The 24778-nt window shown below is 35.3% G+C and overlaps 1 protein-coding gene across 5 annotated transcripts in view; it reads left to right on the top strand.

Moving 5' to 3' along the window:
- LOC134546333 (uncharacterized) overlaps window positions 1-24778 on the top strand; it is a 127653-nt gene that overhangs the window by 86252 nt on the left and 16623 nt on the right. For 3 of the 5 annotated variants that reach the window (XM_063389099.1, XM_063389100.1, XM_063389103.1), the window contains exons 8-12: window positions 2575-2638; window positions 2727-2805; window positions 6703-6888; window positions 12879-13020; window positions 24131-24275. In XM_063389099.1, coding sequence (XP_063245169.1) covers window positions 2575-2638; window positions 2727-2805; window positions 6703-6888; window positions 12879-13020; window positions 24131-24275 — 616 coding nt within the window. The remainder of the gene's footprint in view (window positions 1-2574; window positions 2639-2726; window positions 2806-6702; window positions 6889-12878; window positions 13021-24130; window positions 24276-24778) is intronic. The other 2 variants (XM_063389101.1, XM_063389102.1) reach the window with 1 other exon arrangement.

The following is a 24778-nucleotide window of genomic DNA, read 5'->3' as shown; positions in this document are numbered from 1 at the left end:
TTTTCATACTATTTTTTTTTAAAAAATTAAGCTGAGCTAATAGTCAACTGTATTTGCATGATATGTGGCAGATTTTTTTGTTATGTGTGGTCTTAAACTCGGAGGTTGCTTCATTGTAAAGTCTGTGTTGGATCAGGCCCTTAAGTAGCACTGTACCAAGATTATCTTACCTGTTTGAAAATTCCAAATACAAATAATAACTGAATAAAAGCACTGAAATGCCTGATATGTCAGGAGTTAAAAATCTGTTGTGGTGGCCCTAATGATGTAGGTACATGTTGCTTTCACCAGTGTACAATATTTTTCCCCATTCTCGTAACTTAAAGGGGTTTTGTCCCGTTCCAGGTCATTATTTTATTTTTATGTTAAACATGCTTACACTTGTGGAAAAAACAACATATAGTGCATACTTTTTACATAATTGTTTAGCAAAGTTTAATTCCTAACATTTTTGCGCAGTATGGCTAAGGAAGACCAATTAGAATGAAAAACTGAACAATTTTAGGTTTGAAGGCAATATAGATGGCTACTGTGTGATATGTTTCAAATTTGTTTCAGAAAACTTTATTTTATTATATTAAGCATTTTAAAACCATAAAAAATTGTGAGGATTTAATAAGCCTAGGTAAAATGAAATAATTTTTTTCTGAAAGAAATTAAACCATATCACATAGTAGCCATTAAAATTGACTTTAAACAAAAAAAGTTCCAGTTTTATATTCCATTTCACTCCTCTTATCCATTGGTGTAGATCCCAGGAGGGCCTGAGGGTCCAGACCCCCCCCCCCCCCCCCCCCCCTGGAATTAAGAATCCCATATCTGTTAGGCCTGCCTGTACTTGCAAAAGTGTGACTGTGAAACTGGCGTGATGTCAAAACTATGTCTTATGGAAAACTTTCTGTATATTTTAAAGTATTCTGCTTATTGCATGCATGTAGGCCAAAATATGGGCAGTGTTCAACATACCAGCACCGTATCCAGAGATGAAGTGTTGGTTAACCTCGCGTGATGAGTTTGGGCCGTGCCTCCTCCCCCCTCCTCCACACCTTGCGAATCCTACAGATTTGCACCCCAGCTCTTGCCCAACACTGCACAAGAATGTTAAAAATGCAACTTTGACATCTATTTATGAAAAAAATGAGATGTACATATTTTTTACTTTTGTGATTGTTCAGCCACTTAAAAAGTCGGCAAGTTTAACTGTGTGGAATGTAAATGTAAAATTATAATGCTAAACGGGACATACACCCTTAACAGGTTAACCGGGTGTCTGCAGGTCTCGAAAGCCCCAAAAGTCACAAAAACGTAAGGAAACAGCGGTAACAAGCAGCAGTGTTGCTGGAAGTTACATAACTTTAATTTCCCATAGCCATTTGCATATTTGCTGCTTGTTTTTCTACGCCTCACTCCAGTTTATAGTCTCACGTTAAAAATAAATGGTTGGAGACAATCGACTAAAATAATGTGGAAATTATCTCTAAAAGGCTTTAGCGCTCTAGCTTAAAAATCTGTAAGCTCCTATGAATAGTACAAAATTTGGTATTAGTACTTTGCTAATCATTAATTTGGGTTGTATAAGTAAATGAGTATGTTTAAAAATCATTGATTTAATTATTTGATGAAAATGTTACTAAAAGGTACTGAAATAGTCCTGAAATTAGTTCACGATGTATTTGTAGACACCCATGTTTTAAAATCTTAATATTTTACCAAAGTTTGTTTTCAGCAGTAGCCACAGGTACACAACAAGTTAACATTGAAAACTTATTATCAACCCTTGATTTATTTTGGCAATTCCATTGGAGTTTTATTTCTAACAGTGTTTTAACACTGATGGAAGGAAAAAAAATTTAAACGTTCATTATAAAAATTTATAATTAATCATTATATTTTTATTTGCATTATACATAGTAGCAGAGATTTTATGGAATTATATTATGCATAGTTAGAAGGTGGTAGTGTTCTTGAGGTTGACGTTCGACGTTCATGTTGATGCATGGCATGAGAATGGTGGTTGTGACCTCGCAGTCACGCTGACATATTACAAAGTAATAAAATAAAATTTTTTGACCTGAATAAAACTGCCCCAAGATCCAAATTTTCTTTTCTTCATTTGTAATTTCTTCAAGATGTCTGCATTACATTAGCACTGCAGAACAAGTCTCAAAACAGGGACAATATTTTTGTAGTAACAGCAGTTTGTGTTTTACACACACACTTACATACTTAAAATTAGATCATTGTTAATTAGACTCCTTGATTTGAAAGGGAAATCAAATGTTTTAAGTAATTCGATTTTACTTTTCTATTAATGTTCTTCACAAATATAGGTTTTTCTTATGCTTGGCTTCACGTTAAATTAAGGAACCTTTGCCCATGCTTATAATTAAGTTTGATCATAATTCCAGTATGATAATTACAATAATTTTAATAAAACTACTATACTATACTGTCTTGACTCCTAGAATACCATTGTTTTAAGGTTTTTTTTTAAAACTAAAATATTTTTAAATTTTTATCACCATGCAGTGTTTGGAACTATAATTAATAACAAATTTTGTGTTATGATTTCAGAAAGCTCAGGGAAGCTTTTGATGCACTTGACACAACAAATTCAGGAGAGCTTTGTTTAGCGGATGTAAGTTTTTGCATTTTTTCCCCTTCAAAATTATATTTTCTCTCCTTTTATTACTTGAAAAATTGAACGTAGTTTTTTTCCCCTCTAGGTTTGCATGGCATTCAGAATCCTGACGAACAGGGACCTGTGCCTAGAAGATTTGAGGAGTATCGTGGTTGGTCAGACAGGTGTGTACATTGCATGGAGTGGTAGTTGGAGAAAATAAATGGCAGTAATTAATTTTTTTAAAATTATTATTTAAATACTGAATTTGTAATATTCTGTAGCAGTGGCGACTACAGCAGGTAAGTCTGCTAGGCCCAGGCCTACTCAACATGTTCAAAAATTAAAATTGGAAATAAGACTTTTTATAAATAACACAGTTCATATTAAACATAAGGTTTAGTTTGAAAACTAATAAAATTAAATCCTATTTTCATTGCAAACAGTAATCTTCTGCCCTTCTGAGAAGGACAGTTTGCAATGAAATGAAACGAAACTATACATTTGCCTGCAGATTTGTAACATTTTACATTAATGTACAAGTTTTTTATAATATTCAACACAAGTTTAATCCTAACCATTAATTTTGTGACCTTTATAGTTATCAAAGTGTATTTTGTTGACTTAAAATTTGGTGTTTATAATTCTTATGATAAAAATATTATACATATTAGACTTTAGAGAGGAATAAATTACCATCAGAAATCCACAAAACTTACCATTTTGCATCTAAATTTTAAGAATTACCCGGACAACCCTCTGGAGGGCCAGACTCCCCGGTAGAGCCCGGGCATCCAAAAATGTGCATACGCCCCTGCGTCACAGTCTGGGCCTACACAAAAATAAATCCTGGTGCCACCCCTGTTCTGCAAGAAAGTTTTTTGTAGTTTTGAAATTGCTAATTTTTTTAGTGTTATATCTTCAGGACTTCTGTAAATATATCTCTACAGCATTTTTATATATTATGTTTTGTCTCAAATTTTGTTAACACACATTTACTAAGGATATAAAATAAGTAGTAAAAAAGTCAATTGGTCATCATTGACCTTTTACAGCTCGAAAATAAAGTTAGATATCTGGTAAGAGAATTTGTGACCAAGCAACAAATTAAATAGAGCTATCAGAAAAAATTTACAAGAAAATCCCTTTGTTAATGAAATAACCAACTCGCTGTGAGAGACAATTATTATATGAAAGTTCTGTCTGTAGCTATTAAACTTAACTGTTTAGCAAAATTATTGCTGCAGAATGCTGCAGCAGGTGTCTGTTGACAAGATATGGTGTGCTGTGATTATTAATGTCTGATCTATGGATAGTGGCTACCTGGTCACTATCTGGTGTTTTCCTCTTGTCGAGTTTTCATCTTTAAATTAAATTTACTACAAAGGCAAGATTTCCATTTTTAGTTTTAGTTAAATGAATAGGACTTTGAAAAGCTTTGTAGTAAATGCATTAATATTAATAGGTATTATGAATTTGTTTGACATTAACCATTTTGTAGGTTTGTTTGCTGCCAAACTTGGCTATTGAAGATATGTCTGAAAATGCTATCTCACTTTAGAAATCATACTTTTTCCTTTGCAAGTTAAGCTATAAAACATTACTTGCAGATCACCAAAACTTAGCGATACCAATGCTCATTTGTTTTATTATAGAAACTTAATGTGGAGAGTTAGCTGTTCAAACAAACATAAAGTACTAATCTTAAATCTTGGTGGTTTATTTTGTATTGTTTCCTGTTCTTGTATATTTTTATATTGGCATAACTATTTTTATACTCAAGTGATACTCATATGCTGTTATACTTGCCATTCACATTAAATATTACATTTTTTTAAATTGATTCTTTTTTTCATTAACTAAATTGGTTATTCCATGACCATGTTTTCTCTATGATTTAATGTTTATAATTTCATGCCACTAATTTGTTTTAATTTATTTTGTTTTAGGAATTGAGAAATTTTTTTATGTATAAAATAAAATTGCATTTGTAAAAGTTTGGCGTTGGTTCAATTTTAGAAAATTTTCAGTACGTTTTCAACCATCATCTGAAACAGATGTGATTATTAAGTCTTCTTTAATAGAAAGAAGAAATATAGTCGATAGTACACAATAAATGAAAAATTATTATTTAGACCAGCATCTTGAATATTTTATATAATTATTGTAAAGCTGGAATTCAAAGTAAAAATTCTTATCAGAGTAATGTGCTGAAGGATCTTTTGTATAAAATGATTTTCAATTGACAGATGGACTTTGAGTAAATTGTGATATCCATCAGTACTGTATCGACAGGAACTATTTTCAAAGTGGACTATTTAAAATATTTAGTGGATAGTTACACCAAGAGTCACTAAAGAAACTCAGTGAACTTCAGTTGTACTGTGTAAGATAGATAGAAGATTGGTGATTATTATACTATTATTAATCGTTTAGTCGAGTCAGACTACGACCACACCAACTGCCTTTCCGGAACTGTCTAGAGAACAATTTCAAGTCAAGCTCACATTTTTATGATAAACAGATGAAAACTTTCTACTAAAGGTATTTGTATGTTTAATACTCCAGGATCTATAAACCAGAAAGTATGCAAAGGGTAATTCATGTATGAAAATTTTCATATATTTGTCAGCTATTAGCATCCTGATTTCAAATTCTCATAGTAAATGAAAATTATGATTATTACATATTTTTATCTGCAACTATTTTACACAATAACTTTTGTTCTACTATCTCAGTTTACACGTAGGGGATACCATAGTATTGTTTGCTCTTCGATATTACCTAGTTGAGATATTTGTGACTTTACTAACTCCAGAAAATTCATGTGTTGTAAATATTGTGCTATAATCAATATTACACTTATATATGTTAAGATATAGTAACACAAGTACAAAATAAATTAGGTTCATGTTATTGATTTTGTTTGTAAACTTAAATATCATTGCAAAAAATATTGTCATTTTGTTTTGAACTGAACCAAGTTTTGGTGTAGTGTGTGTGTGTGTCACTTTCTATGTTCTCAACTCTTAAACATAATTTAGAGGTAATTAAAGAATTCAACATACTCTGATTTTGGCACTGGCGTCCGCAAATATTTTTTAAAGAATATGATACATGTCTTCTTGAATAAGTTAGTGAAGTTTAGAAGTTATTATATTAAATTACTTTATGAGTTTAGAACAAGGTCTCATTAAAGTTTTGATACTAGTGTAGAAACTATATTCCTTAAAGCAAATAAAAAGTGAAAGGTTTTAAGTTCGGCATGTTCAGGACCACTGCTATGTCGTATTCGTGATTGTGCACGGTTATTAAACATCAGTATGCCAAATGTGAACTGTAACCCACTATAAAACAGAAATGACTGTCTGAAATGAAAAGGGACAGAAACGACAAACTCTAATGAAACTAAAAATGCCAGCAGCGCAGTTATGACCACGCGGCCAAGGCAAACGGTCAGAATCCACCTGGAAAAAGTTTGAACGGGAGTGCTTGGTTGGTACCGGATTACGAAATGTTCCAAACTACAGAATGACGGATTAAGGGGCCCGCCTCGTCAGGGGTGTATTTGTGTTAGTGAGGCAGGATGATTAGCGTGACGCTCGCTGGTGCTTCTAGCGCAGTATCGCCACTAAACGTAAGGCGCTAAACTGGTGTGCAGTCTTGTCGTGCATCGGAAAACTATAAGATTTAAACGGTAACCATAACATATGATTGAGAAATGCAGATAAAGGTGTAATGCCACTCCTTTGAGTGCTGTCAAGAATCTGCACCATGCTTTTCATGTCAAAAAGTTACTCTAAAAGTGCATGTTTTAGCTGTTTTGATTCTCCTGAAAAGACAGTTAAAAACTAAATGCAAGAAAAAAATACTCATTCGCTCTCAGCAAATTCTTAAATGCTTTTCGTTAATGGACCCTACTGTGATGTCTTGGTAAGTTTTTGATCTGTTGTGTTCTCTTCTGAAGATTCGCACACCGTACGTGTGCCCAGGTGAGCAGGGGTGTTGCAGACCCTCATTGCACTTGTAGCCCCTAGCTGCAGCGTAGGGGTGTTGCTACGGTGACTGCACCTGTGTTGCAGGCGTGCTCGGGAAGGACGTGCAGAGCATCCCCTTGGAGCAGTTGCGTGTCAACTTTGACGAGTTCTGCGCCATCGTGGCGGAGTTCAAGTGCTGCGAAAGTGAGGCTCGCAAACTGTGGGACTCGTTCATAGCCAAAACCTCTCGCCTTTTCCAGGCCATAGTGTCGCCCCTGACCAGGGTCCTAGGTACTCTTTCCTTCAGGCATCAGTTTGTCTCTGTGTTTCTGTTCCTTCACATTTTATTGTTTGTATGCATGCAGCAGACCATTAGTTTCAGGCAAACATGAGCGTTTTTTCTTAACACTAATGAAGGCCCCTTCTTAGAAAGTTACCTTATGTCTCTAATGGTTGTGTATAGGCCATCAACTAGTGAAATAATGCTGGATTGTTTAAGAAATTGTACTAACATAAAATATCAAAGATGCTAGAAGTCTACAGATAGAACCGTGTTTTGAGCAACTTTAGTTCAATCAGGTTTTTTTTTTTTAATATACTATGTTGTTCTAATTTGAAACAGAATTTGTTTGAAACAAATTTATTTTTCATTCTTTGAGTTAACATTTCAAGAGTTTGTCGGGAGCAATATTGAACAATCTGTTAATGTTATGGCTTTTAAACTAAAGACTACATTGTTTTTTTTTTTTTAACTGCAGTTGATCCTTTAAAATATTTTTAGCTATTTTAAACAAGCGTAAATGCCTGCTTATAAGATTTGAAATAATCCTATTAGGTTTTTTTTATTGCAACTCATGTTATTGTTAAATCGGCTTTGGTGGGAAGAATAGCGAATAGTTACCTATGTAATATTTGGGTAGTTCATCTGGGATGTAAATCATTTCTTGGTGGTTTTGCTCACTAATTTTATTTGTTGCTCTTGTTGTTAAGCTCCTTGTGGTGTTGAAACTTTTTCTTTAGCAAGCTAATACTGTTAAATGTGTTGTAAATATGTTTTACACAATTTTTTAAGTGAAATAGTCAACATTATTTTTTTTTAATAAGTTATTTGTCATGTGGTGTGGTCTGTTCTTTCGTGTGGATTTTGTACTCTTGTCAAGAATGCTCATGTTTGCACTTGCTTGTATGTAATTAAGTGCTAGTCATTTTCATTCTGTAAAATTTATTTGCTATAATTCATTTTCCACCAATTAATGCTTGTGTAGATGCCTGCCCTTTTATTTTATTTTTAGTCCTGGAATAGGTGTTTGGTTTTGAGCTCACATGGATTTGAGTTTTTGTTAATAGCTGCTTCATGTTTTTAGTTGTGTCCATGTTTCTGTGTAATAAAACCTAAATCTTTTAATTTGTAGTGCTCACATACTTATCCTAGTTGTTTTCTATATCATAAATTTTAATCAAATGTTTTACTGTAGATTATGTATATCTGGCATATTTAGTTAATATTTTAAATTATGTGCATTTTTATTACTTTTTTTTTACAAATTATGCTTTTTATTTTAATGCTCTAGTTTTTGGTCTTTGCTTGCTATGAAAAATTTGCCACACATATATTTGATAAACCTGTGTTTTCATGAGATGGTTCAAAGTTAAAAATGTAGAGCAGATTTCAGCTCCTGTTTAAATTACTTTGAAAAATCAAGCTCACTTTCACAATTCTGTTGAACTTCAGCTTAGTTGCTGAGCCTGCTTGACTAGCTTATTTCTTTACAGCTGACATAATGACGACATAAGTGTTGAAATAGATATGTTATAAAATTTACACACACCAAATTAACACACAAAAAAGGCACACCTGTAATTGTTGATAACCATATGCATCTTTACAGTTCTCTTAATAGTTAATAAAAACATGTTTAAACTTCTCCAATGCAGTAGGTGTACGTTTTTGCACTAGTCTGTACTATTTTTAAGTGTTTACATCAAGTTACATGTCCATTCCATGATACTGCTACTCTGTATGCCAATTGTGAACATTAGCTCATTAGGTCTTAAAATTGTAGACAACAGTTTAGTGTCAAAAAGACATGAGAAAATAATTGTTACTGAAAGCGCAGTTTTCTTTTCGGCGTAACATAACTTGATTTTACGTTGAATCTAGTTCATACAATAATTTATAACTATGTTTGAAAGGTAAAAAAGTATAGAATTTTTTGTTATGTATTTTGAATTTGGGTGTTAATATAGATAGGTCTTAATTTTGGTGGCTTGTTTTGTTAGACTTTAAAATTTAATAGAAAACTTGGCTTGGTTTGTCTATGGTGTATGAAATGGAGGCTTACTCATTTCAAGATTTTCAGTCAATTTGTATGTTTTTCTTACTGTACCATTTTTAAATTTTAACAGTGAAACAAAATGTTAAGACTGAACTAGGTGATAGGTAATAATGTTACTCAGGGGTCGCCAAATGGTGGATCGCGGTCTGCATCTGGACCGCTGACCCATTTTGTGCGGACCGCGAGAACACAGCAACTTGCACTACAGAGTATGTAATTTAATAAAATGTATCCCCCTCATTATCTTTGTTGACGTCAATTCGAAAACAGCCGGGTGAAGTAACGAGCTAACAAGCGAGAAAGAGTTCGCTGATAGTGAAAGCGTTGATCGTCGCGATGGGTGTCGCGAGGGTGGGAGTAATCACGCGATCGCGCTGCCGGCCGCCGGGGGTTCAGTGTTTGGTTTTAATTTTGAGTGACGGACGCCATGACGATCCACGTGCTTGAAATATTACGTTTGTTTGTTTACTTTACGAGTTTAAGTACCTACCTGTTTACATTAGTGAGTTATTACTATGGAACCGAAAAAAAGAAAAGTTGGAGATGAAAATAGTTTTTGCCAGAATGGACCGATTTATATTGTTTTACGTTGCCAAATAGTGTTGGAGCAGTACCAATGTGCTTGATTTGTAACCAAACAGTGGCGTTCATTAAAAGTTTGAATATAAAACATCATTATACCAAACACACATCTGCTGAAAAATTTTCACTTGGTAGTGATCTGCATAAGTCTAAAATTGCAAGTTTACTATCAAGTTACACATCTTAAACCCAGATCATAAGTCGCTCAATGACTGAGCAGGAAAAATGTGGTGAGGCTTCTTTACGTATTTCTTGGACTCTTGCTAAGCATATGAAACCATTTACTGATGCTGATGTAGTTAAAGAATGCTTTCTCGAGGCGGGTAATGCTTTATTTGAGAACAAAAAGGATGTTGTTGAGACGATACTATGGATTCCGTTATTTGCTTCTACTAGCACCAGAAATACACACGTTTTGGCAGAAGAAAATCATTGTGTTGTGAAGCGGCAGTTAAATAATGCAAACTATTACGCCTTGGCTATGGATGAATACGGCACAGTTAATATTATTTTTGTACGCTACCTGGACCAAACGAGAGAAACTTTTGTTGAGGAGATATTGGCTCTTTTGCCGCTATTAGGAAGAACCCGAGGAGAAGACATTATCAAAGCAGTGGTGGATTATTTTGATAAAGATGAGTTAAGACTTGAAAAAGCTTTTATCGGTAACTACTGACGGTGCGCCAGTAATGGTTGGGAGTAAAAAAGGACTAGTTCACCTGTTGAGTAGCAATGCAAGATGTAATGAAAATTAAAATTTGATTTCCTACCACTGTATTATTCACCAAACTGTGCTTTGCTGCAAACTCAAATAATAATTTTGAGTGTATTATGCAAGAAGTGATGAAAATAGTAAATTTTCTTCGTGCGAAATCATCACTGCAATTGTGAATTGAAATAATTTCTTGAAGTTGATGCACAATATGATGATCTACTGTTGCATAATAATGTAAGATGGTTAAGCAAAGACTGCATTTTAGAAAGATTCTTCAGCATTTTAGAACACTTGAAGACATATCTTTTCAACAATGATCAGACTTCAGCAAATGCCTACTTAAGTTTTCTAAACGAAAAAGAAAATGTAGCTGCCATTGCTTTCTTGACGGATATTTTTAAACATATCAATGACCTGAACCTTAAACTTAGAGGCAGGGGAAAGCTTGTATGGGAGAACTCATGTCAGAAGTAAAAAGTTTTTCGCGAAAACTCAATCTCTTTATTAATAATCAGCAGTGACAACGAAATTGACGTCGGCCAATACAAGACGTTAATTACGGGTCTTAAATAGGAATTTAAAAACCGGTTCGCAGATTTTAAGATAATTGAGAATGTTGTAGAAATCCTCAGCAGCATTTACTCTCTGCATCCTGATGGTGAATGGAGCAACGAAGCTGCAATTGTTATCGGAAGTGATAAAGCTAATCTGCAGGTGGAAATGATCGATTTCTAAGAAAACACAAACATGCTGAAGTTTCCAATGAAGAGTTCTGGATAAAATTTGTGTGTGATAATAAATATCCAGAACTACAAAAATTGGCTTTGAAACTTCTTACTTTGTTTGCAGTGGCGGATCCAGGAATTTGGTTTGGGAGGGGCTTGACCCAGCTGAGGCTAGGCTTTATCATGGCAAACACTAAAACAATAGTGGACCCAGATGCTTTTGGAGGGGGCTTGAGCCCCTTAGCCCCCCCTCTGGATCCGTTACTGTTTGTTTGGGTCAACATATATTTGTGAAGCAGCATTTTCGAAGATGAACTTCATCAAGAATAAATTTCGATCTCGACTTACTGATGAACATCTCCAGGATTTAATGTCAATAGCTTGCACCAATTTTACTCCAAACTTCAGACGGATAGTCCGCAACAAAAAATGTAATTTTTTTCAGTGATATGTAAAAAATACCTTTGTTATTTCCGTAATTACATTTGTTTGATAAATATTTTTTTTTTTTTCTATAAAATGTGCGGACTGCGATGGTCATTTCATTTCTTAAAACGGACCCCGAGCGAAACTAATTGGTGGCTAGTTTGACTCTTGATAATAGTCCTTAGTTATGTTTTCATTTGTCTCCTGAAAACACTTACTTTAAGCCGCATCAGAACTGCTGCTGAATTTAATCATTGCTGTTGTTAATATAGTGTTAATTTTGAATGGGTTACCACTTACCATGTTTTACTTCATAGAAGCAGCATTTTGTAACAGTCTGTATTAACATAAATTTTTCTTATATTATGTGCAGAATTCTCTCACGTATATCATTAGTAATTACATGAATAGCTGGAAGTCTAAATCTTTTTTTAAGGCGTTTTCTAATGAATCTGAGCACAAAAGTATTTTGTAGCCAATAAAATTGTTACATTTCAAAAAAGCTACAATTATATTAAGCTACAAACATTGAGTTAACAATGCTTTTTTAGTCAGTATTTGTGACTTTACTAATCACTTTAGGTTTTTCAAATAAATTTTATTGCTACTAAAACAGTAAACCTCTTTTCAAAAGTAGTCATCAGAGCGCAGTAAATGTAGAGGGCCAAAATGATTTACATATCTGATAACTTTGTATTTCTTTTAATTAAATAAGGTTACACTAATGTCCGAATGAATAACGGTTTAATATAGGAAAATATGTTTTTGGGCAACTCAATAATGGAAAAAAAAATAACTGTCATGTTGCGGAGAAAATCGTGGGACCAAAATATTTTACCTCATTAGATGAGAAAACGTATTCTGTAGGAATGTCTTATACTAGTTTTACTGTACACTAAATATAGGAATACACTTGCACCCCGGTAACTCTGCTGACACAAAAATACAGTTTTTCTCGGATCGGGCCAATACCAGTTTTTGCCAATGCCACAGATAAGCCGTTACTGTAATGTCAATATTATATGTTTACAAAATTAGATAAAATTTAATAAATTATTGGGTGAAAATAATTAGGGAATCAGAGGATTTATACCAGAGCCTTGCGGGTTGGTTTGTGTTCCACATTCCCTCCAGATGAGAACACTTTTATCAGGTTCCACACTGAACCGCAACTCGGGGGAGAACAGAAGGGATCTCCATTCTGTGTGCCCTCATCCACGACGTTCCTCCGCCCAGTTTCTACGAGCTGTGCGGTGCTGGCTTGTTACTGGGACACACACACACACCAAGGGCCTATACGTGCATTAGAGGCCACCTTGTTGAAGATGTGCGGCCTGTTGTTGTCTGATGCTGCAGATACCTATACTGTGGCGTCTTGTCAGTATTGGCTTAGTCGAAGTTAGATGTCCAGCCACGCCAAGCAAATTCAGGGAGGGGGCAGGGGACAGCCTGTGTGCGGGACCTGTTTGAGAGTGTGGGCCGTGCGTTGTCCTCCAGAGTGGGCGCTGTCGCGGCCGCTGAGGAACCTGCCGGTGGGCACGCCGCCCAACAACCAGGGCAACTGTGTGCGGGACGTGTACCTGGGTGGCTGCACAGAGGCTACCACTTGGAGAGAGGATGTTGCCATTCCCATGCTCAAGTGAGTCACATGCTTAAGATTGCTGTACTACTCGGCTTGTTAACATTCAATTTCTTATTTTGTACACAATCTTTGATTGTAATAAGTTTTAATTTTTATTTTTCAATTTTACTATTTGTTGATTTTTCTGATACCATAAAATAGTGACTTGACAGTATTATTACAGTTAACATTCTGGAGAAAAAAAATATATTGGTTATAAACTCTATTGTTTCACAGGAGAAATGTTTATTTTACAGTTGGCAATTTTTAATAACAAGGCATTCCATTAATTATGTGCTATGTTCAAACTCAGCCAAAAGTTGTAATATTAAATTATCTAAAAAAGTATTGATAACAAAAATGGTTGAAAGAAGATGGTGTCTTTCGGTTACCTACATTTCGTTTGAAGTAATAATTTAATATCATATGATGTCTTGATGAAATAAAAGAAAATGTATTTCTGAAGTTTTCATTCATATGTTTTAAGTGCATTAAATAATATTTTCATTATATTATAAAGTTGTGTTTAAAACCTCTGTTCTCTATGGGAATATCTGTCAACAGAACACACTGGAACAAGGACAGTGCTAATAGCAGATATCATGCATTGGGAAAGAGTAATGCCCATTAAAATGCCAACTACAAAAAAAGGATGAGACATGCTGTAGTTTAGATTCTGACTCGGTTGATACACTAGGCTAGGCAAGTTTTATAGCTAGAAACCCAGAAAAAACTATAAATAAAATTGACAAAATGCAGTGTTAAAATAATAAGACAAAAGCTATGCAAAAAGTCGGGACAAAACATTAAGTGGTTCAAAAAATAGGTGTAAAACGTTTTCTTCTAAATTTTGGTATAAAATGTTCTGTAATGCATTTTATTCCTTAAAATTTTATTTGCATATGCTATGAATTGAAAATTAATAAATATTTGGTAATTTTGAAGAAAATTAAAAGTTCTGAAGGTTTTTTTTGTTACTTGCATTTTTTTCAGTAGTCGTTCTAAGAGGTTATTTTGATACTTAAAGTAGTTCACAGTTTTAATTAGAGTTTAGGTTAGGTACATTAAAAATACTATAAAATAATAGAGTTGGTTAGGTTCAGTTACCTAGATAAATTTTAAATTGGTACAGTACACTCCCTATTTAAAGCGGTTGTCGGGGGACATAACTTTTACCCGCGTTGTTGCATAACCGCGATGTTTCAATGTGACCAAGGTCAAAAGGCATAAAACACCGCCTGTGTTCTAATAGGTCGGCAAGCACACACAGTATAGACGGCCCGCCTTTGTGCGGACTTTGCATCCGCAGGTTTCACTAAACGCGGGTGAAAAAATAAAAATAATAAATTTTAAAGATAAATATTAAATGTTGAATTTTTTTTTCCGCATGCCGCGCACAGTTTGTCGCACGGCCTACGAGCGCGCCACACGCCGCCATACACACGTGCGGCACACAAGCTGCTGCCAGTCTCTTGGTGTCAGCCACAGTATTTGCTTCGTCTGAGTATCCGTAACAAAGTAAGTGCAGTGTGTGCGGTTACACAGGATTCTGTAATCAAAGTCTTCTAAATAGAAAGGCCATAGTAATACTTCAAACCGAATATGAATCGCAAGGTACCGAGTTTGATTGACAAAATAAAAATTCTAGATTTACGTACTTACAGATAGCGTGTCTTTTGCAGAAGTATGCAGCAGATACGTGAAAAACGATTCTAGCATTCGTACAATATAAAATAAAGAATCGTCTATTGTGTAAAGTAGTGGTTATACTTTGTTATCCATGCTTACAGTAAATTATAAATGGTCACATGTGGGATACAAAAATTGCGCCAAAATAATTTTAGCACAATCAGTGGCGCCGTATTAAAAAGTCTATTAAACGTTGTCTTTACTTATTCCATCAAACGCTGTGTCGAGTTGCTGAGTGTGTGTGGCTCGGATCGGCAAGTGTTATATTCCCCAGCCTCTGGTTAAAGGTCGGGAGACCGCTACACATAAACATTTCCGGGACTTGTTTACTACCTCACGACAAACGTGGTACAGTATGGTTCACGTAAGTATTGGACCACTGGGCATTCCTCGGCAAAGATTAAAAATACGCTAGCTGATTTACTTTACTATTTAATGTTAAAATATTATACCAAAGTAAAAAGATTAACGTGTATAATACAACGAATAATATTACGTCTGTAGGTTCAAGTTGTAGCAAAACATTTATGTGTCTCCGCTTGTCAACACACATGACCACGAGAAGTGTGCAGACGGAAATGAGTGAACTACTCAAGGTCACCAGACTTCCTCCCTTTCGGCTTAATCGCCCCTCTCATCACTGGCGCTTATATTCCACTCCTCCCGTCTACCCGGGTGTCTTGGTCGCATATTCTCGGCTCGCCTCTCCCCTCCCAGCGCTTGCCGTCAACCAAACCTATCCAAAATCAATCCCCAGCCGAGTCACGCTGGATAATGTCGCTGGACGGTGGGCTTTATCGGGTCCCCTGTCCGATGCTTTATTTGTGGGTTAAAAAAAAATGTTAAGAACTAGTGTTCAGAAACACTACAAGATAGAGGAATAATGTACGGAGATATCTTGTTTAGAATTTCACTGCGGTCATTTTCTACGCCTAGGCTTTTTTCTGCCCGATGCTTAGTTTGTGAGTTACAACGCAAAATTATCCTAATCGGCTGTCAACAATTTATTCCATTATTATTACGGTAGAACTTCGTTAATCCGTGACGCGCTAATTCGGGAATCGGATAATCCGGGACGATTCAAAAGTGCAGAAAAAAAAAAGAGAAGTAAAAATTGTCAGCGCTTAAAATTAACGTCACGCGGGCCGGCGGCCTGCAAACACTGCAAGCCTTCGCATGGGCCGCCAAAATCTGCAACGCTGTTTGTACCGACCCTTTGTGTCGCCCCCCTTTCAGCTGTCACATTTGTCACTCTTTAAACTTGAGGGGGATGTCCTGACTTCTGCTTCCCGTCTCCCTTTGTTTGTTTCCACCCTCCAACACACAGCAGGCGCCTGGCGAGTGACGTGTCTGGCTGGCATTCGGCTGGACGAAGTGGGATGTGTGTGTGTGTGGTGGGGTAAGGGGGGGAGGGGGGCTGGGCTACCCAAAATTTATGTGTGCAAGTTCAGCACGATCTTATCTTTCTCTCTTCGGCTGTTGTAAATGACCGTGAACTAATGGCTAGGCAGTGCCGTATTTTTTTAAGCCGAGACTAATTCGAAGGCGGCCCTTACCGTGAACGGATTATCCGGGTTTATTACTTTTTTTTTACAGGATTTTAATTATCCGGGCATCGGCGGGTCCCAATTAACACGAATAATGGAGAGTTTACCATTTTTTATCCATCTGCTGCCAAGGCGCAGTAAGCTTCGGTAGATGTTACGTCACATGACCTTGGCCTTAACCCAGCTGCACGCCGGTGTCTGAGAAGCTTGACAAGACCTTCCGGGCTTTTAATCGCTAGTCCGTGAAATTCGGTAATCCGTGATTATCTCGGTCCCGACCATCACGAATTAACGAGGTTCTACTGTGTTATTATTATTATTATTATTATTCATTTCTGATTGGGGGACATGGTTTGACCCGCGATATACCCGATTCCGCGATCTATCGGGGCGCGGTATACCAGGAGTTTACTGTATTTAATAATAATTTTACATAATGTTTAATGTACATTGGAACCTCACTGCTGCGAGAGCTGACTATGAAGACAGAAATCCTTGTAACTATGAGTACTCATAATAACTAAATACAAAAGATTTAAGTTTCAAGTTAAAATCCTGAACCTTCCGAAAATGTCTTAATTTCACACCATATTTAAAAAAAAAACTTGCACCGTAGTGACAAAACTCATAGAATAAAAAATTTTGAAAATAAAATTTCAAAAAGAAAAGGTCTCTATGAGTTTTTTTTATTAGCAACGGTTTTTGTTTCAATTGCAAATTAAATGATGGACTTATTACCGCGCTCTGAGATGCAGCAAAGATAACAGCTGTCACTGTTGCCGTGAAAGGTCATGCAGGGGAGATAAGTGGAGTGGAGAAAGGAAAATAACGGAGTGAGGGAAGAAAAGGGCTTCTGCCCTTCGTAAGCTGATACTGTTTCTGATATGAAATCTTCTAGTCACATGCCATTGATAAATTACTGCGAGTGTTTTTCATTAGTGTTCAACCCATACGCACACGTAAATTTGACACATGTTTTTGATAAATATATTATTACAGTAAGGTTTGCACCTTCAATAATATTATATTAATAAAAGTGAAGTATTCGTGTGACATGTCTCAACGTAATGGCTGTACCACTGGGTTCCACTTTATTACTACAGGAGTAAAGGGCAGTAGTCGCCTACTTCCCCTCCCACTTTCCCTAGCAAAACGCACTGAACTTTGAGATAAAAGGAGAATTTGGGGGGAAGCTCAGACACTATCGTGATAAGACCAGAAAGTCTCCACATTTAAAAAATGGATTGGTACGTACAATACTTGAACAAATTGCTGAGAATACCTAGGTTGCAGTGTTAAGGATGAAGTGTTGCCATTAATAGCGTGGGAATGTGCAACTAAAAACAATTTTGCTGGGGCACAATTCAGAGCAGGCACATGCACACATGCAGGTACGCGCGCACGTGCAGGTATGTGCACAGGTTTATTTTTAGATCTCCCCTCTACCAAAAGCCAGCGCAGCTGCCAGTAACTGCTTCAGGTGGGGAAGGGCAAATGGTTGCTGCAGAGAGAGGGAGAGAGAGAACATGTTTGTCACTAGTGTCCCGTCCACTTCCTACCCCTACTCGGCCTGTCCTAGCCAGGGGGGGGACACTTCATAGGGCATAGCAATCGCATTTTTCTAGTTGCTATACAACTTTATCCAACATCTGAGCACAAAAATTATAATCAAAATACCACGATGAATAAATAATTATTACATTTATTTTAACATTTTATCAAATTTATGGCATAAATTGGTATTGTTGAAATGAAAATAATATATTTACTTAAAAGAAAATAAACAAGTTTTCGTTGGCATGTTGAATCACGTGTTTATCCTCAACACCATAATCAATGGCGTCGGCGTTGAATTAAGCAATATTAGGTTTAATAAAAAATTTCTAAGGAAATTTTGTTTCAATCATGTTGAAATAGTAATCTCGTTAAATAATATCAATGTTTTCATGAACTACTTTATAAATCACTGTTATGAAACATGCCAGATTAGGCTACGTGTTGTGTTAACTACTGGTACAAGAGAAGAGATAATAATAATTAACTTTACTTTAAGCTTCCGCTTGACGAAACTAGGTATGTGTAAATTATTAAAACGAAACAAAATAAAAGTTTTGTGTAATTAAAATAGTGATGAGCGTTTTGTTTTCATGTCCTACAGAATTTCCTCTTTTTAGGTAGTGTGTAGTCGCACATTGAGGACAAGCACACAATACATTATATTTAGGTACTGTTCTAAATGTCAATGAGTCTCAAATTCTGCTCAAACTGGCTGCTTATGTACTTAAATTAGTCTAAATGTTTTGTATGAATTTTATTTTTAGGTCGAGAGGGAGGTGTGGGTAAAAATTTTGTATTGTGTATCCAAGTCTATCCCTTGATACTAATCGGCATGATCCTGTGGTAATGATGCTTGCTGTTTTAACATTAATTAAAACAGCAAGCATCATGTGCTACCGGATAAATCATACATGATCATGCCAACAGGATCAAGGAATAAACTTGGATACGTGAAACGGAACAATTACCCAGGTGAGGGTTGCGATAAAATGGTGTCTTTTTAATTTTTATGTTGAAATCAAAGTGTTTTTTTCCCTTAACAATTGATATACACTTGTCTTCAAGAAGTGAAGATACGAGAAAGATTTGTACTTTCACCTAATCCATAAAGAATTAGATGCCATTGGTAACAGCTTCATTTCAGTTTTTGTGGGAAAATTGTACATCTTAGGCAGTTAAATGTTACCAGAAATACACATTGCCCGTGTTAATGATTAAATACTTCTGCACGTTTTTTTATGCATTAGTTTTGTTTGCGATTTGTAATGCAATTCGGTAGGTACCTCCGAAAATCCTAACCTTAACTTCAATCAACGTGATTCTACTAGAACAAATTGTTTCTTGGACATAAAAAAAAGGCAGCAATTTAATATAATCCGAAAATATGTTACATGTTATGCATTTTAACAAATGTTATGATACGTAAACAAAACATTTTTAACCAAAATGAGGTTAAGGCAAACACTGTCCCGAAGGTAAGACATTTACTTATTGTTTTAAAAATATTGCTCTCCTAAATCATTATATGTTACGTTTACCGATATTTAGTTAAATTATTTGCATATAAGGGGAAAAAAATAAAATAAATAAATATTTTAATAAATATTAATGCATGCACGAAAAAAGTCACAAGCTCGCCAACATTCAGTTGAAGCTGAAAATTTCCCTACTATTCAAATTAGTGTTTTAAGCATATTAACTGCAAATTGTACTTTCTACGATCAATGTTGTATTTAAATTAAAATTTATTTTTAATTTTAAACGTAAGTATTAGTCCAGAAGGTATTTTATCTCGGTTTTAAGCCACTGCAACTTCGTTTTAATGTTTGTCAAGTTTGCGTTTTTGTATAGCAACTAGGGCATTTCAGAATAAAAAAAACGTAGAACTGCAAAAGCATTGAGTGTCCACTCTGTACTAGTACTTTATTTACTCTATGGTCCTAGCCACACAGCATGCACCCTTTTGTTTAGCAGTCTGTGGTTAGATACTAAGTGATCATTTTTTTTTTTTCAAAAACAGTGTTTTTTTTGTTTGAAGATGCAATTTAAATCACTCGTACTTATGAAAGGGCCAATGAGGAAGCACTCGTAATAACCAGTTTTTAGTTTAATTTATGTAGTCAAACTGACGGTACATTACATAACTGTTGTAACTTCGAAGGTTAGTATCCCGTACTAGTAATTGAGATCCCACTGTAGCTAACCTAACTAACCATCCACACTATTTTGTTTTGTATTCTAAATATAGCTAACCAAACCTAACCACCTGTTAAAATGTTAAACTCTTCTAAGTATCATAGCACACTTTTATAGAATGTTGGAAAAATTTTGAGGAAATAAAAACTTTCTTTATTTTCATTCAGAAAAGAGGCTGTTCTTCAGTATTAAAAATTAAATATACACATGATAATAACTGACTTTAAAAAAATTCAACCAAAAAATATTACATCTTACTTTTACTGGTAGGTATTTAATTAAGTACTTTTTCAACTCCCATCATGTGTACATTTCCTAGATGGTTTACTAACTTTAGTAAACGCAAACAAAGGGACGGAGCTAAATGTACATAAAATATTACATAGATTTTCTCATACCGTTAACAATATTTCTTGACCCAAACTATAAAATTATAAACCGTTAAAGTGTAAATAAACGAGAGGCTAAGTTTTTTCCTTATTTTTCATATTTGTTTGGCAGTTTTCTGGGAAGCAAAGTTTTTTTTTGTCACTTGAAAAAAGACCACTTGTGTCACGTCAAGGAATTAAAGAAAATTAGTGTAAAACTAGGTATAAATATAAAATGTGTAGTAGTTTTTCTTGTAAACAAAGCCATTCCACTTTTAAACTAAATAACCAAAGATGGCACAAAAAGCATTGACAAAGACCAAAGTATTGTGTTTGAGGGTTTCATAAATAATATTCATTGGTGCTTTAGTAGAAAAAAAAATACTTTGTAATTTAAATTTGTTTCTTGTGTTACACTTCTATGACCTGCTGTTTGATTTGTTAGAAATGGCATCGATAAACTCATGGAAACAGCTGTATTTCACACCAAACATTGTGTTTTCACAAAAAAGTTTAATTTTAGCAAAAAATTAAAAAAAAAAAACAGATATGGCTTTTTTTTTGCAAAATTTCACACTTCACCATTTTTTTGGGGTATCTAAAAATAAACAAAATTGTGTCACTAGAATGTACTTATTTACCTGAATAAGCCAAAAACAGTTTTTTTGTAAACTGTGTGCTGAGAAAGCATGGTGCATGCCTTATTTAAAAATGCAAAACAGACAATGCTGTATGGCAATGCTGCATGTCAGAAGTTAGTCAGGCTCCAATGTTAACATGCTGTTTCATCCTGTTCTATAATGGCACGTAAATGGAGATGGTTAACGTAAATAGAGACAGATCTCCAGGAAAATTTCACTATCATGTCTGCTGCTTTCACAGTGCATGGAAATCTAACTAATGGCAATGAATGAGTTTGTATTTGAAGGTTACAAAATAATTGAATATTTAAAACATTGAGCTTTCAGATCATAAGTTAAATATGTACATATATATTAAAAATAAACCACAAAATAGTAATGTAACATACTGTTACAAACGCAGGACCGCGACACGTGCCAGGTTCGGAGCTGGAGTCACGTGCCGTACGCTGACGTAAGGCATGCCACGCGCGCCTGGCCGGATTACGAGGGTCATCGCTACCCCCTTCCCCCACCCCCCTTCGCTCTCCGCGCGTCGTATGTCCTGCCTCGGCGCCGTTATCTATCGCTCAGCAGCCTTGGGAATTCTGTGGGTCGCCGCTCAGAGTAACGAGAATAAACACCACCTTTCTCGATGTTTCGGGCGTCTGATGGGACTTGTCACAGCTGCTCTGGTCGGTTCGAGAAGCGTGCCCCTGGACTACTTTAGCAGCAACGCAGGCCTCTGCAATAGTTCTGAGCGAAGGGAAGTGCGACATTGGCGAGACCCCCTTGGGAGTGGCGCGACATGGAGTTTGACTGGATCGCGAGAGAGTGTGATAGTGGCGCAAGTCTGTGCGTGTGGATAGGCGCAAGGTAAGGGGCGAACCACTGTTGAGCCTAGTTCCATTGCGGAGTGCGAACTGGAGAACTTGACAAACATTGAGTGATTTGAGAATAAACATTATTAAGTGCCATTGATTTGTGATGAGACATTATGTACAATTAGTTAATATAAATGTTAGTCCTACTAATATTATAAACGTGAAAGTTTGTAAGTATGGATGGATGGATGGATGGATGGATGTTTGTTTGTTACTCTTTCACGTAAAAACTACTGAATGGATTTAAATGAAATTTGGCCTACAGCTAGCTTATAACCTGGATTAACACATAGACCCCATATTAATACATATGAAATTCCATCCCTAAGGGAGTGAAAGTGATAATTTCATTTTATAACAGAAAAAATCATAGGTCATATACATACAAATAGTGAGTGAGTGTCATTTCTCTATGTCTGACACATGATCATACACATAGTAAGGTCTGGCAAATTAATATTTTTCTCCTTGGTGAGACCAGTCCGTTTAGTGGAGCTCGCAGCGGCTAGCAAAATAAAGGCGCTAATAACAGTTTTGTTTTTAACTTCGTCAATAGATAGTTGCCTTGAATTTTAAACGCACCATCGTTTGATGCGTTTGTCATGTCTTTAATTTTCGTTTGTTTGTGCCGTATGCGTTCCTATATCATTCATCCGATTGCGATGAAATTTTGGTGATTTGTTATACGCATGCCCATGGTTACTGAGACAGTATAGCTATTTTTCAATAGTTGGAGCACGAATTGTGTTATAAAATGTGTTTATTTCATTTTATATAGCGGCACTTCGTCTGTTTTTGTTGTATAAGTGCGCACGCATGACAATTTATTTTTAATATAAAAGAGAGACAGAGATAGTGATTTTTTATATATATATATATATATATATATATATATAGTGAGATAGAGATGGAGAGATAAGTTGAGATAGAGCAAGGTATAGAGAATGAAATGGGTTAGAGATATACCTATAGATGTATAGAGCTATATAGACATATATAGAAGATATAGAGATAGTGGGAAGTAAATATGTAGATATAAAGAGATAAATAGAGAGAGAGATACATGGATGTATATAGATGTAGATAGAGATAAATATATATAGAGATGGATAGATGATTTGTATATGTGGAACTACTTCAAACATATTACAAAACAAAACTGAATGAGGTATTGCAATGCAGGCCGAGCATTAGCTAGATAATGGAATCTTTTCAATATTAGTAATCTCTTATTTTTCAGCTTTTTTCTATGTTGCTTTATAAAGTTTTAATTACATACAGACCAGGTAAATAACTATAAACTGGCAGAACATCTGTCGGGATCTGAAAGTGATATAAATTAATTTTCACACTTGACAATCATATTAAGAAGACAATTACTAACTACATCTGATTTCGAAATATGTCCCCTTCACCCTGTGTTCAGCCCGGGCAACGCCGGGTATTGCAGCTAGTAATTAATAAAACTGTAATAAAATCTTAATTGGGCTATCCCTTACGAACCCAGTTCTCTCCACTTTATAAACCTTAACAATACTTAAAATATTAATGAACATGCCCACCACTGCAGCAAAGTACTCTGCTTCTATTGGTTGCACTGAGAAACTTAAACAGAAGAGCACAGCATTACCCAGCTTATCCGTGTATGTCCGTGTTCGTATGTGTGCCATTGTAGATACTCGGTTTACAGAGATCCATCTCTGCTTCCATTCCATGTCATTCCATAACAGGTCTTATGGGACGACCAACATGTTGCATGTGGTTTGTGAGAGTGTACCTGTGACAAAGAGATTCCAATGTCTGCGGGTTATGATCATTTATGGTTACTGAAAAATGAAGTTGAGGAAATTGAAACTAGTGCTACGGAAAGGAAGGATTTTGTCGCAGAAAGTCGCATACATGACTAAAGCAAAAATATTATTTTTAATGTGTGGTATTTTAATAAAAATTTATTTGTAATGTGAGAATTTGGGCATATGTTTATCTAGCAATATTATTTTTAATTGTGTATAATCTGCATAACATAGCATTGAGTTGTCATTATTAGTAGAAAAAAATATTTTTGGTTTTGATATTTGAGGGTGTGGCATTTTAAAAAAATATAGTAATTGGTTATATAACCATACCACTTTGTTTTCTTAAATTATTGTATTATTAATTTGCAGTTCACCTCTAAATTAAAGTGAACCCCGTGTACGTTTCACCTGGCTTATTACCAGCTGTAACATAGATGGGTATAAATGTGGGGCGACGTTGTGTGTTTGTAGGAAGAGTGGTCTGACGTTCTTCAACCCTCAACTGTGCCAGTGGAACAACCGACTGATCCCCATTGAGGCAGCGGCAATGGACAACAGCTACGTTCTGCTGTTCGTCATACCCAGCACATCTCGGTCCCTTGCAGCTATGACCCTGGTTAGTTGACCCGCAGACATGGCATGATAGTTCTGTCATCTTAGCTTCTCTTTAGTTTGTGTTTGTGTTCGTATTCTATGTCTCGTCGACGTGGAGGTTGTTTCAGGTGAACATTAGGCCCGTGCGAATTATTCAATACTTTAAATATCAATATGACTCGTTTAATATTTGTTTCGGATTCAATGTAAACAAATTACAATTCAAAATAATGAATATTCGACTGCATTAAAAGTGTAGTGAAGTTTTTGTATCTCACCTTGTGTAACTTAAGACAGTGAGGTTAAGGGTCATAGTCCAGATGGCTAGAAATACTGCAATCTGGAAATTTTTTTGGTAAAATTAATACAAGCAAACAATAAGCAGTTTCGAAATAATTCTAAAAATTTGCAAACATTACTTCAGTGTATTTTTATTTATTACCACTAACATAAAATATCAATTATATTTGACCAAAAAAATGTAAAACTATTTGCTAAAATATTAATTTTAAACTAGCATAAAAA

The sequence above is a fragment of the Bacillus rossius genome, chromosome 1 (assembly GCF_032445375.1).
Source record: "Bacillus rossius redtenbacheri isolate Brsri chromosome 1, Brsri_v3, whole genome shotgun sequence".
Lineage (NCBI taxonomy): Eukaryota > Metazoa > Arthropoda > Insecta > Phasmatodea > Bacillidae > Bacillus > Bacillus rossius.
The sequence above is the reverse complement of the archived record's forward strand: the minus strand, read 5'-3'. Positions and strand labels throughout refer to the sequence as shown.